This window comes from Heterodontus francisci, chromosome 13, assembly GCF_036365525.1.
Source record: "Heterodontus francisci isolate sHetFra1 chromosome 13, sHetFra1.hap1, whole genome shotgun sequence".
Lineage (NCBI taxonomy): Eukaryota > Metazoa > Chordata > Chondrichthyes > Heterodontiformes > Heterodontidae > Heterodontus > Heterodontus francisci.
Window position 1 is genome coordinate 27,378,371 of NC_090383.1, and position 14,898 is coordinate 27,393,268.

A 14,898-nucleotide genomic window follows, 5' to 3' on the forward strand; every position below is an offset into this window, starting at 1 on the left:
TGAGAGAGACAGAGAGAGAGAGACAGAGAGAGAGAGACAGAGAGAGAGAGACAGAGAGAGAGAGAGAGAGAGAGACAGAGAGAGAGAGACAGAGAGAGAGAGACAGAGAGAGAGAGGACAGAGAGAGAGAGACAGAGAGAGAGACAGAGAGAGAGACAGAGAGAGAGACAGAGAGAGAGACAGACAGAGAGACAGACAGAGAGACAGACAGAGAGACAGACAGAGAGAGAAAGAATATTCCAGAAAGAATCTGAAGAAAGAGAGCTTAAGCAGCTTGAGTTAACCAGCGGGCAACAGAGTAACCCAAGTGAAAACATGGCCAATATGGAGGAGCATAATTCAGGGCTGGTGACAAAATTGCTAAAACTCACTCAACTTATTCCAAAATTCAATGAGGAAGATGTAGAAACGTTTTTTTCTGTCTTTTGAGAAACTGGCAAGGCAGCTAAAATGGCCAGCTGAGACCTGGTCTCTTTTACTACAAAGCAAGCTAACTGGAAAAGCCAATGAGGTTTATCCTTGTTGCCAGATGAGAGCTCATCAGATTATGAACTGATCAAAAATGCTATCCTCGGGGCATATGAATTAGTAACCGAAGCCTATTGCCAAAGTTTAGAGCACTCAAAAAGCAAGCCAATCAAACTTATCTGGAGTTTGAAAGAAGTAAGATTTTGACCAGTGGCTGAGGGCTTTAAAAATACAGCTCAGCTATGAGACTCTCTGGGAAGTAGTTCTGTTAGAGGAATTTAAAAAGTCTCTCTCACTCACAATAAAGACCCATGTAGAGGAGCAGCAGGTTCAGGGAGCCCAGCAAGCGTTCTGGCCGATGAGTTTGCTTTAATTTATAAGTCGGTTTCCCAGGGAGAATCTTTCCTAATCACCCCCACAAATCTGAAAAAGACAAAGGGGGGTGGGAAGGTGATCTCCGCCCAGGCAGTCCTGGAGAGAAAGGAAAGCAGGAGACACAGGGGCCCTCCTCCAGCCAAAAATGAAGGTGCTGTGAGCAAGAGTGAGATCTGGAGACCTGTGTGCTGCCATTGTAATAAAGCAGTGCATTTTAAAGCTGACTGCTGGAAACTAAAGGAAAACCGGTAGGTTAATCAGGGCACACCCGCTCAGTGGATTCGGGACCCGAATGGAAAGCACAGCAGAACAAGCTGTGGCTTTAACTGCAGTAAGAGTGGTATCCTGGAAGCTTACTGTGGCCAGTGCAGGAAAATTTAATAGGATTCCTGAAAGTTATCAGGGTTTTGTGTTTGAAGGGAAAGTAACCCATACCCCTCGAATGGGCCAAGCAAGCCCATTGTGATTCTCAAGGACACAGGGGTCACTAGATCCCTTTTACTGGGAAATAGCCTGACCTTTCCCCCAGAGAGTGCAGTGAACACCAAAATGGTGGTGAATGGTATTGGAGGGCGGTGTTTACCTGTACTTGTACACCGGGTGCACCTGGAGTGCGACCTAGCTTCGGGACTGGTGGCCGTAGGGATTGTCCCTAGTTTGACTGTGGACGGGGTTGACCTGCTCATAGGTAATGACCTGGCAGGGGTGAAGGTGGTAGCCCCCTCCCAGTAGTGAAAGACCACAGGAGGTCAGAGAGACAGGGCAGTGGCAGGAGATGGTTCCTGCAACTTCCCTGAATGTGTGATGGATCAGGGCATGATCAAACCAGCTCCCCAAGAGGAGGCTGCATTGGCACTGCAGGCAGATGACCATGAGGTCTGCCTTTCCGAGATTTTCTTTGGAAAGTTAAGAGACCCAGGGAATGAATTAAATGGATTTTCCCTAGCTGAGGCTCAGCGAGCCGACCCAGTATTGCTAGAGTTAGCACAGGCTGCCCAGGCTGAAAGTGAAGCAGAGGGAATCCCTGATTGCTACTATTTAAAGAATGAGGTAATGGAGTTCTCTTCACAGACCCAAGAGCAAGGAGTGGGCAGTAGTTTACCAGTTAGTGGCGCCACAGAGGTACCAGGGAGAAATATTAAGAAGGGCCCACGAGACTACAGTGACTGTACATGCCGGTATACGAAAGACCAAAGCCCGCATAAGACAACAGTTTGACTGGCTAAAACTCCACAAAGATGTGGTGGCATACTGCAGGAGTTTCCACATGTGCCAGGTTGAGGGGAAACCCCAACCTCCAGTGAAACCTGCACCCCTAAGTCCTGTATCGGTTAGGAGGACCCCCCAGCAGAGGGCTGGTGAACTGTAAGGGACCTCCGCCGGGAACAAAAGGGGACAGGCAGGCACACGGCTGGCAAAAGTTTAGAAAGAGGAGGGGTAAAAGTGACCAAGAGTGCAGGTTAAAGGAAGTCCTGGAGGAATCCCGGATGAAACCCCTACTGTCCGGTCAGCCAAATATGAAAACTATGAAAAGTTAGACCCCACATCCTCCTATGTAATTGCAGACACTAGAAGCACCCCACCACAGCTGCTCACAGCATTTGCAGGAACCTGCAGAGACAAAGAAAGACCTCTAGTGGGCACAGAAACCATGAGGGTGCTGCCTCACCTAGTTGAAGTGCCACAGGAAAGTGCAGTCAAGTCTGCACCAATACCTGCAGGCAGGAGTGTCCCAGAGAACAAAGGGGAGATTAACAAAGAATCCTCCCCCACAGTCAGAGGAAAGGGAAACCACCCATCCCCTGAAGTCAAAAGCCTCTGCATGACTCAGTAAAGCACTGAAAGTGAGTTTAGGATAGACCCTCCCTCTACTAACTCACCTGAAAAAAAAAAAATGACCTCATCAGGAACCTGGACCCTAGGCAGTCAAGGCAATGGGCAAGCTGAAGAAAAGCTTCCCCAAAGAACCACATGGTTACTGGGATGCCAAAAAGAGGAAATTAAAGCAGCACGGCACCCAGAAAAGACAATTTTAAAAGGCTTTAAGATTTATGATTGAATGGAAATGAATCTCATATTTCTCTCAAACCTTTTAATGAAATGTGCCCTTTTTTTAAAATCACATTTCATTCCCCTGGGTGTGGAGGTGTTATGCAGAATTAGGCACATTAATTTTGCCACATGGACATTAAATTTAAAATTGTTGCTGGGAAGAAAAGAGGGCCTATCACAAGAATTGCCAGACCCCTCGCCAGAAAGACATTTTTTTGCAGACTAGCAGATAGTGTTGGAACAAAAGAACCAGTCCCTGCTCCCAATACACAGAAGATATGGTCAGACCAGTTTAGTCACATGACTAACTGGCTGTTGCAGAGTTTTGAACTGAGAGTTTTAAATTGGCTGCAGAGAAATTGAACTCAGAAAGCTGTTCGCTCCTGGACTGTAAAGACCTCTTGAGGCTGGCTCACCGCAATCTCTCCTGTCTGCTCTCACCAACTTCAGAATCCATTGAAGACAAAGGAACCCCAAGAGAGAAAAGTCTCCTATAGCGAACAAGGTTTAAGAAGAATACTGGGCCCCAACGAAAAGTAAGAATTACCTACAAGCAAGGAATCTAGTGAGCTTGAAGCACAGTAACAAGAAATTCTCAGATACTGCCTCAAACCTCTCCACTTTATTTTTCTTCTGCTCTTTTCTGTCTCTGTTGGCATGTGCGTATCGCGTATGCATGCTAGCGTGGGGCGTGGCATGTATCCATAGGCATTAACTGAATTAGAGTTTAAGTTGAAGTTTTAATAAATTTCACTTTTCTTCTTTAAACCTAAGAAAGCCTGTTTGTTCTCATTTCTTTGCCTTATAATTGGAAAGCAGTGAACAAGGATTCACCAAGGGGGAGCTCAAAACACGGTGTGAGGAGCTCAAAACACTGTCTTTAAAATTAAATCCTGTTACAGTAAGACCTGAAGGCTGAAAGGGACCCCTGGACACCTTTCTCACCTGGTCGTAACATAGGTTACAGATTAATATAGAGGAATGCTTCCTCTACTTTGCCCTAACAATTTGGCTCGACTCCAACTACAGTTGAGCTCACTGTAATTCTCCCACATCACTTTTTTTGTTTTGTGGCACCTGAGTGAAGCTCCCAACTTAGTGCCATATTATAGGCAGTTTTATGTCATAAGCTCACATCCATAGAATCATACAATACAGAAGGCCATTCAACCCATTGTGCCTGTGCCGGCTCTTTGAAAGAGATATTCAGTTAGTCCCACTCTCCCGCTTTTTCCCGATAGCCCTGCATTGTTTTGATTCCCACCACAGTATCCTACAACTTAATTTGCATTGTTAAATATGAAACTAGACCGATCTTGATACATCTTGTAAGTTAAAAATTCATATGCATGAGGTGCAAGTTATGACACGCAAGTTATGACACGCAAATAACAGTAGGTATTCACAATAGCCCAAGTGCATTGCAGGTAATTAAGTGAAATTTTCTTCAGCTTCATATGCTGTACTCTGTATTTAAGTAATTTAATAAGGTCTTCAAAATTTAAAGTAGTTTACACAGAGCATCCAAATGCATCTTTTTTTTTTTACACATGACAGAATGAATTGTATTAGCAGACTATTATCCAATTGCAGCTGCAAGCTGGACTCTGAATAGCTATTCTGGGTCATGTGCAAGGTTCCTTTTTGCTAATGGTTGGCCTCCCGATCAGAGCTGTTGCTTTTCCTATGTCGACGAGACTAAAGGTCTTGCACTTAGCCTAGATGCCCCCGATCTGGCCTTTGTACTAAGTGAGGTAGATCTTGACTGTGTGATAGTGCAAAACGGGTGATAATGAGTCAGCAGCCAGTTTTACATACATCTATACTTCTATTTCCATTGCCTTCAATGGCAGATGTAAAATGGGCTGCTGCCTTGATATCACCAGTTTTACACCATCACATGAAGTAAAGATCTACCCCAGTCTCCATAAACCGCAGAGATGTGCTCCAAGAAGCGCAGCTTTTTGAGCTACAGGCTAAGATCTGTATGTTCCAGAATGAGGCTACCAAAGAGATTTCTCCTAGCAAATTTCTTTGAAAACACAATTACTGTTAACTCTCCCTCCCCCCAAAGAAACCCATGACCAGGAAGTGCAAAGTCCTGGGTGACTTCTAACAGACTCCAATGGCACACTCAGGGAACCACTATCTGATGGAACACTTGAAGCTTCTATCTCATACCTGGTTCCCATCTACTTTGCCAAACCAAAGCGCTTTCCTCAACTTGGGAATTCCAAGAAAGAACGATGGGATTTTTGTGCAGTCTGTTTTACTACATGACTGACATTGGCGCTCACTGAGTTAGAAACAGAAAGGCCATTCACGACCTCAGGATGCCCCAAAGCACTTTGCAGCCAATGAAGTAGCTTTGAAGTGTACTCACTGTTGCAATGTAGGAAACTGGGAAGGTCCAACAAACAGCAATGTGATAACGACCAGATAATCTGATTTTTAGTAATGGTGGTTGAGGGATAAGTATAGGCCAGGACACAGAGAACTCTCTTGCTTTTCTCTTAAATAGTGCCATAAGATCTTTTATGGTCCACCCGGGAGGGCAGATTGGAGCCTTGATTTAACCCTTATGTGAAAGGCAGCACCTCAGACAGTGTAGCACTCCCTCATTACTGCAGTTAGCAGGGAAATCATAAGATTCTTAACTCCATCTCTAGTAAAACTCATTAAACGGAGCAACAGCATCTTACCTTCAGTGATTCCGACAACCTGGTCTCACAGGTTACGCAGTGTTGGATATTAGATGGATTGCCTGTTCCACAAGATGGACAAATAATCTTGTCCTATTTAAAAAGCATTGCATGGCTTATTAAAAATGCACATTTCAGAACGTATTAATGTCCAATGGACCACACTTTTGTACAAAAGGAGGGTAATTTTCATAAATTGATTGCCTGTTATATCTACATTGAAAAATCCTCTGATGTTGAAAATTATTCCTGGATAAATCTTCATTTCTCAGTAACATTACTATTTTGTAAAGTGAGATGTACTCCCCACCGCCAAATATTTTTGAGATGTTATTTGAGAAATATGACAATTCATTTATTAATCAGCTGTATTGGTGACACTCAAGGAAGTTTTCAATTTTGTTGGCCAGCTATTTTATAAATTGGATTTTTTGTGTGATGTCTGATTGAAAAAAATCAATATCCAGTGAATAACCTTCTTTAATCAGTGAGGTTGTTCCAACAAAGCTTGTTTAGTGTGTCTATTTCTCGCACACTGAGCACAAGTCATATTATTTACCTTGAGACGGATGCTGGCCTGAGGCTTTAACTGAGGCATTATAGGGGCCTCACACACGATACACGTTGGAGTATTCAATGGGACCATTGTCTTGCATTCCACACAAAGACCCATCTGCAAAACACCACCAGACTTTTATCAGATTTTTGATAAAGTGCTTCTTTCCTTGTCATTCAGTTTGACCAGCATAATTCATTAAATTATTTTTTTGCCCCCCTATACATCCCTTTTTTCTTGGAGGCTTTGAGATACCGTTTGACAGGTGCCAGCTACCTTCTTGGCTCAGTGGCTAGTTTACTGTGGCAACTCCACACAGCTGAACAACTAACATTCAAACATCCGTAGTTTCCAACAGAACTCATCAAATAGTGGAAACCCTTGCTGATCCTTCTCTTCCCCTAATTTCAGCCCCTAAACCTGGAGGCCAAAGAGTCAATCGTGGTTCAGTGGTAGCACTTTTGCCTCTAAGATTGTGGGTTCAGAGGACTAGGTTGTCTTACTCCAGCGATTTGAATATAAAATCTGGCTGACTCTTCAGAGCAGTACTGAGGAACTGCTTCACTGTCAAGGCCCTGTTTGACCTGTAAAAGATCCTATGACAATATTCAAAAAGAGCTGGAGTGTTCTCTCAGTGTTCAACATTTATCCCTCAACCAACCTCACTAATAAAAAACAGATTATCTGGTCATTATCACAATACTGTTTGTAGGACCTTGCAGCATCCGTAGTATTTTGTTTTTATGTTACTGCTTGTAAGGACCTTGCTGTACACAAATTGGCTGCCACGTTTCTTACAACAATGAGTACACCTCAAAAGTACTTTAGAATCATAGAGATACAGCACTGAAACAGGCCCTTCAGCCCACCGAGTCTGTGCCGACCATCAACCACCCATTTATATATACTAATCCTACATTAATCCTATTTCCCTCTCACATCCCCACCTGCCCTCAATTCTCCTACCACCTACCTACACTTGGGGCAATTTACAATGGCCAATTTACCCATCAACCCGCATGCCTTTGGCATGAGGGAGGAAACCAAAGCACCCGGAGGAAACCCATGCGGTCACAGGGAGAACTTGCAAACTCCACACAGGCAGTACCCAGAACCGAACCCGGGTCGCTGGAGCTGTGAGGCTGCAGTGCTAACCACTGCGCCGCCCCTTTGTTCGCTATAAAGCACTTGGGGGTGCTCTGAGGTCATGAATAGTGTTATACAAATGCAAGTTACATAAGCAGGATTAGTTCATGGTTTCAGTTCTTACCAACCTGAGCTCCTTCAGGTGGTGGAAGCCTACGGCCTGGCACTGGAGGAACAGGTGAGCCACATTCCTGACAGAAACGTGCAAAAGGATCTGATGGACGAGGAGCAAGGCAACAGGCACACCTAAAAAATTAAGTTACATAGACACATGTAGGAACAAACATGTACCCTCCCCACTGGCAACGACCACCAACTAAGAAATCATAGCAAACTGAATATTCTACACAGTACAGGAGTCTGTTTCCAGCAGTGCTTTATGGATAACACAGGCCTATACGATGGTTTATGAATAACACAGCACAATGTCATGGTTTATAGATAACACAAGCCAATGAAATAGTCTGTGGATAACATAGGTTAATGTAATAATTTATGGATATCACAAGCCCAAGTGAATATTTTATGGATATCGCAGATCAATACAATGGTTTATGGATAGCACAGGTCAGCATAATATTTTATGGATATCACAGCGGTTTTTGGATAAATGCGTGGCAGAGTCTATGCTGTGCGAGTTATACCATTTGCTAAATGGATCAACGCATGAACATTCTGCGGTTGTTAATATACTCCCACAATGCTGTTCTTCCCTACATAATTCCCTAGTTTGCCTCGATACCAACAGTGCCTGCACATCAGATTTAATTCACTGGACGCAAAGCACTTTGGATGCCCTAAGGGTTTTGAAAGATGCTAAATAGGTACAAAGTCTTTCTTTCTTTATATACACTTTCAAAAAAGGACAACATTTGGCTACTGAAATTACACACCTTATTGAATAGAATACAACTAGATTATAAAGAATAAATTAGAGCCCCTTGTGGATAAAACCAGGCCAATGTCACAATCTACTTTAACCTCAATGTATACCCCTCCCACAATTGCTTGCAGTTTGTAAGAAAACCTAAAGCAGCTTTTTATTTTGAATGTAGATAAATATTTAAGCTTTAATTGCATAGAGTTACTACCTTTGGTTCACTTTATATGTTGGCAGGAGCAGGCATTCAGAAGGAAGTAAGACAGGGGAAAGTATGTGAAAGTACGATAGACCTCTACACAACAAGCATAAAGTAAAACTACACCTCTGGTTTAAAATTTCTGGAAAAAATCCTGAAAACATAACGAATACCACCATCCACAGAAAATCTCAACGAAGTCCCGAAATTAAAATCCACAAACACACTGGTGTGGCATGGATTGAATCGCACTGGCAAGGATCAGCTGTGGCTCAGTGGTAGCACTCTCGTCTCTGAGTTAGAAGACTGTGGGTTTGAATTCCACACCAGAGAGTTGAGCATAAAATCTATGTTGACATCTAGTACGGTACTGAGGAAGTATTGCACTGTAGGAGGTGCGGTCTTTCAGATGCAAGTTTAAATCAAGGACCTGTCTGCCCTCTCAGATGGATGTAAAAAAAACCTCATAGCTCTATTTTGGCGAGCAGAGTCCTGTTTCCTGGCCAATATTTATCCCTCAAACATCACTAAAACAAATTAACTGGTCAATATCACACTGCTGTTTGTGGGCCTTTACTACGCTCAAATTAGCTATAGTGTTTCCTATATTACAAAAGTGACTACTATCCAAACATAAAGAAACAAAAAAGACTTGCACTCATATAGTGCTTTTCATAACTAACGGATGACTCCAAGTGCTTTACAGCTAATGAAGTATTTTTGAAGCGTAGTCGCTATTGTGATGTAGAAAACATGGCAGCCAATTTGCACACAGCAAACCCCCACAAACAGCAATGTGATAATGACCAGATAATCTGTTTTTGTGATATTAAGGGGTTAACATTGGCCAGGACACTGGGGATAACTCCTCTGCTCTTCTTTGAAATAGTTTAACATCTCATCCAAAAGATGGCATCTCTGATCTCTGACAGTGCAGGATTCCTTAAGTACTGCACTGGAATGTCAGCCATGTTTTTTGTACTCAAGCCTTGGAGTGGGACTTGAACCCAGAAGCAAAAGTGCTACCAACTGAGCCATGGTGGACATGTCAATGATATTTCATTAGCTGTAAAGCATTTTGGGATGTCCTGAGGTCTTGATAGACTTCTATTTATATAGTGTCTTTTTTTTTCTTTTCTCTCAAACTGGATATTAAGTCTGCCTTTTGAAGGTGAGATTTACAGGCCTGCAATATTATATCTTGGGAAGAAATCAAAAGATGTTTCACTGCTGCAGTCGTTTAAATCGCCGTAACAGTGCTCCAAAAGCCCATCCAATGGAAGAGTGTTTAGGGTGGAGGATCGTTTGGTCAGCCTGGGACCTTAACATGCAGAATCAACTGCAATTATTATTTTTTTTCTTGGAAAAAATAGTTATATTTGCATATGGTCAAAATGAGTTTTTTTTTAAAATTGCATGTTTTGCAGAAGAAATTCACACCTAAGCAACAAGCTCCTTTCATCTGACTTTTGTCCCTTTCTGCTAATCATTACTCTGTATACAATTGTATTACATGATTATTTTACACATTCATATCTCTTTTTTTCAAACTACAGTCCTGACTATTCTGGCAGAGGGAAGCTTAATGATATAAATAAATTACAATATTCTTATAAAACATTAATTGTTGATTGCCCTTTAAGAGCTATTTAATATAATTAAACACAAAAAGACCTATACAAGGAAAGGGCCATGGAAATTGTCACAATCTCCCTACAATCCTCCAAGTCGTTGACTACCTGAAATGATTTTGGTTTGTAAATCTCTCTGAACCATGCCTAAAGAAGGCAAAAACAAAGACTCAGAAGACCAAGAAGAAAATTAACAATGAAAACAAAGCAAATACAGTAATGGATTAGGGTACCATTAGAATGCTGGGATTTGGTCCTCCTCCAATTGTGAGCCGCACCCGATCATGTGCAAAATTCCCAACTGACTATAGGCGCATTTGACCATGTAAGTTAATTCAAACAATACAAGCAAAGATTGATATTTGAGGATCTGGTCTGGAAGACAGTTACATACTTCAGAAAGTCAGTCTCCCTCTGGATTCTCATGGTTTGCGTACTGCTCAGGGTCCTAGGAGGAATTGCATCAACGGAAGCAACCAACTGGAGAGTACAGAAAGGTTACAAATGGGAAGGTGCAAGTATTCTCATACATAAAACACATAAAAGAGAGTTTTTTTTTCAAATCACAGTCTGTGAAAGAATCCCAAAAGGTCTGGAAGTTGAGATTTCCTTCCTGGTCTTATTAGTTTTCTGTCTTGCTAACCTACCCACTAGCTGAGCCATATGGCCTGGTAGAAAAATTCCACTTGTTGGTGCAAGTATATTCTCTGTTCTCAGGTACTTGCATATTATTTTCCCTCCTCTAGCACATACAATCAGCCCACAGGAAGCACGTTTTTACAAACACAGGAACACGAGTAGGTCATTTAGCTTCTCAAGCCTGTTCTGCCATTCTTTCCTAGAAATACATAGAAATTACAGCATGGAAACAGGCCTGACCGTCTATGCCAGTATTTATGATCCATGCAGATCTCCTCCCACCCAACTTCATCTAACCTTATCAGTATAACCTTCTATTTCTTTTTCCCTCATATGTTTATTTAGTTTCCCCTTAAATGCATCTGACACCCCCACCCACCAAACCTGTATCTGGGAAAATGACCCACTGGGGAACTGGCGTGCCAGCGCGAAATTCAGTGCCTGCACACCTCAGCTCCCGCCAATATAAATAACTTAGATAATGATATTGGAGAGCAGCTTATGTGTCTGGAGTGCAGTATGTGGGAGTTTGTGAAGAGAGAGACTGTCCCAAGTGCACACATTTGCAGCAGAAGTTTCAGTCTCAAATCTCTGCAGCTCAAAGTCATTGAGCTAGAGTGCAAGATGGAGACACTGAGACACACAGGGGAGAGCAGTTTCTAGATAATTTGCTCCACACTTCAGTTACAGAGAGATATATGTTGAGAATGGGATTGGTGTGACCAATAGTGAGCAGAGTAAGGGGAACCCAGGTGAAATAGAGACTGAGGAACCACAAAAACTGATCCTATCCAACAGCTACAATGTACTTGCGACCCATGTCTATGGAAGGACAGGCAGAATGCTGACCATGGCACCTTGGAGCAGGAGAGGGGGGGGGGGAAAAGAAAGAGAGGGGGGGGGGGAAAGAAAGAGAGGGGGGGGGGGGGGGAAAGAAAGAGAGGGGGGGAGAAGAGAGAGAGGGGGGGGAGAAGAGAGAGAGGGGGGGGGAGAAGAGAGAGAGGGGGGGGGAGAAGAGAGAGAGGGGGGGGGAGAAGAGAGAGAGGGGGGGGGAGAAGAGAGAGAGGGGGGGGAGAAGAGAGAGAGGGGGGGGAGAAGAGAGAGAGGGGGGGGAGAAGAGAGAGAGGGGGGGGAGAAGAGAGAGAGGGGGGGGAGAAGAGAGAGGGGGGGGGGAGAAGAGAGAGGGGGGGGGAGAAGAGAGAGGGGGGGGGGGAGAAGAGAGAGGGGGGGGGGAGAAGAGAGAGGGGGGGGGAGAGAGAGGGGGGGGGGGAGAGAGAGGGGGGGGGGGAGAGAGAGAGGGGGGGGGGAGAGAGAGGGGGGGGGAGAGAGAGGGGGGGAGAGAGAGGGGGGGGAGAGAGAGGGGGGGGGAGAGAGAGGGGGGGGGAGAGAGAGGGGGGGGGAGAGAGAGGGGGGGGGAGAGAGAGGGGGGGGGGGAGAGAGAGGGGGGGGGGAGAGAGAGGGGGGGGGAGAGAGAGGGGGGGGAAGAGAGAGGGGGGGGAAGAGAGAGGGGGGGGAAGAGAGAGGGGGGGGAAGAGAGAGGGGGGGGAAGAGAGAGGGGGGGAAGAGAGAGGGGGGGGAAGAGAGAGGGGGGGGAAGAGAGAGGGAGGGGGAGAGAGGGAGGGGGAGAGAGGGAGGGGGAGAGAGGGAGGGGGAGGGAGAGGGAGGGGGAGAGGGAGCAGAAGGAGAAGAAGAAGAAAGAGAAAGACAACTAATATAGTAGTTGTAGAGGATTCAAAAATTAGTGCGACAGATAGAATCATTTGGAAGCAAAATCAAGAATCCTGATTGTTTTGTTGCCGAGCTGGTGCTAAGATGAGGGAGAACCCAAACTGGCTTGAAAGGATATTGGAGATAGCGGGGAGGATCCAGTCATTGTGATCCATACAAGTAGGCAAGAGGTCTTGTTTGGAGATTACTAGAAACTAGGACCCAAATTAGACGACAGGACCGCAAGCGTTGCAATTTTTGGATTATGCAAATTGGCGTAGGGATAAACAGATTAGGGAGGTCAACAAATGGCTGAGGACTGGTGTGGGAAAGAGGGATTCCATTTCTTGCGACACTGGCACCAGTACTAATTAAGAAAGGAACCGTACCAGTCGGATGGGCTCCACCTGAACCAGGCTGGGACCAGGGGCCTGGCAGAAAGGGTAAAAAGGGTCGTCACAAGGACTTTAAATAGTAAGTGGTAGGGGGGAGGGTTCAGGTGGGAAAGGTGGTATAGATAATAGTTTGAAAACAAATAAAAGGAAAGAATGTAGAAAGTAGGATGACAGTCAGAAATTAGCTTTTGGGACTGCAGGTAAAAGAAAAACTAAAAGATATAAAGTGATTAAACGAGGAGAAACAGGAAACAGGAAACATGTGAGTAAAACATTAGAGCAGAAGGACAGCAGTTAGGGTGTGTGACCCAAATAAGCATTTTTATACAACTGCACAAAGTATAAGGAACACTTTGAATGAATTGCAGGCATAAATTCAACTTGGAGTGTATGACATGGTAACCATTACAGATACTTGGCTGTAAGACAGTGAGGACTGGGAACTAAAAATGCCAGGTTATAAGGCCTACAGGAAAGATAGGGAAAATGGTAGGGGAGGAGTAGCCTTAATGATTAAGGATGAAATCACGTCAATGATAAGACAGGATATAACAAGAAATAAGCAGGCAGTGGAGACTTTATGGGTAGAATTAAGAAATAGAAAAGGATTTAAGATTGTAGCAGGAATTGTGTATAGGCCCCCTGGTCATAGCTATGAAGGGGTAGCTTGTATAAATGCTGAGATTAGACAAGTAGCAGGCAAAGGCAAAGTGGTTTTACTGGAGGGATTTTTAACTGTCATATAGATTGGGATAAGCAGACGAGCACATTTCAGAAAGGTAATGAATTTCTTGAGTGTGTTGGGGATAGTTTTCTGAAACAATATGTTTTGGAACCAACGAGGGGGCATGTCATGTTAGATTTAGTAATGAGTCCAGATTTAGTTAACAGCCCAATGTTGCATAAACATTTATCTAATAGTAATCATAATATTATCAAGTTCAACGTAGTGTTTGAAAGAGAGAAACCTGAAACAGCTACTAAGATTCTAAATTTAGGTAAGACTGATTACAATGGGATGAGACAAGAGACTATCCACAATAAAGTGGGCAAATCTGTTAATGAGTAAAATGACAGATCAGTGGGAGGTGTTCAAAAAAAAAATGGAATTGTCTGCGATACAGAACCAGTTTATACCTCTAAAGGGTGAGTTCTACTTGCCAAAAAAGACAGCCATGGACAACTAAAGAGGTAAGAAACAACATAAAACTAAAAAAGATAAAAGCATACAAAAACCATAGCTCCTGGCATAGGGGAAAAGTACAAAGAGCAGCAAAGAGTGACAAAGCAAATAATAAGAGCTACAAAAAGGGAGTATGAAAAGAAACTTGTAAGGGATATCAAAATTTACACAAAAATCTTTTACAATTACATTAGGAAAAAAAGGGTAGTCAGAAGCAATGTGGGCTCCTTGAAAACAGATAAAGTGAATTTATCAATGAAAATAATGAAATGGCAGACATGCTGAATAATTATTTTGAGTCAGTATTTACGACGAGGAAGAGTTCAGTCATCCCAAGGAAACTATTAATGAATCAGGGACAGCGGCTCAACAAAATTAACATAAGCAAGGTAACAGTAATGGAGAAATTAATGGCAGGAAAGAGCAATAAATCCTCAGGACCAGATGGTTTCCATCCCAGGGTTTAAAAGAAGTAGGTGAGACCATTGTAGATGCCCTAACTATAATCTGCCAAATTTACAACTAAGAGGCAGGAAAGCCTGGTGAAAAGATTAAAAATGCGCCTGTCTGTTAATTTCATCTGAACATCTGGGAAACCCATAATTCTGGATTTCCATCCGGAACTTCTCCCCCCAACCCCCTCTCCTCCTTGCCTCCCCCTAAATATCAGGACCAAAGTCTTTCCTCATTAACATTTTTTTTTAATTCTTGGAATATGAGCGTTTATTGCCCACACTTAGTTGTTCTCAAGAAAATGGTGCAGGGCCTTCTCTTTGAACTGTTGCACTCTTTGTTATAAAGGTACACCCAGAGTGCTGTTAGGTAGGTAGCTCTGGAATTTTGATACAGCAGCCATGAAATTTTGACCCGGTAGCAATGAAAGACTGTGTATTGAAGACTGCTACTATTGACTGTGACTGCTAATGTGACCTAAAAGAACATCACAGGATGCGATCTATGAATTG

The 14,898-nt window shown here is 43.5% G+C and overlaps 1 protein-coding gene across 6 annotated transcripts in view; it reads right to left on the bottom strand.

Annotated features, from left to right (window-relative positions):
* dzank1 (double zinc ribbon and ankyrin repeat domains 1) overlaps positions 1–14,898 on the bottom strand; it is a 140,981-nt gene that overhangs the window by 85,073 nt on the left and 41,010 nt on the right. For all 6 annotated transcript variants that reach the window (XM_068044589.1, XM_068044588.1, XM_068044592.1 and 3 more), the window contains exons 7-10: positions 10,404–10,489; positions 7,428–7,545; positions 6,157–6,270; positions 5,598–5,690 (exon numbers count right to left, since the gene is read on the bottom strand). In XM_068044589.1, coding sequence (XP_067900690.1) covers positions 5,598–5,690; positions 6,157–6,270; positions 7,428–7,545; positions 10,404–10,489 — 411 coding nt within the window. The remainder of the gene's footprint in view (positions 1–5,597; positions 5,691–6,156; positions 6,271–7,427; positions 7,546–10,403; positions 10,490–14,898) is intronic.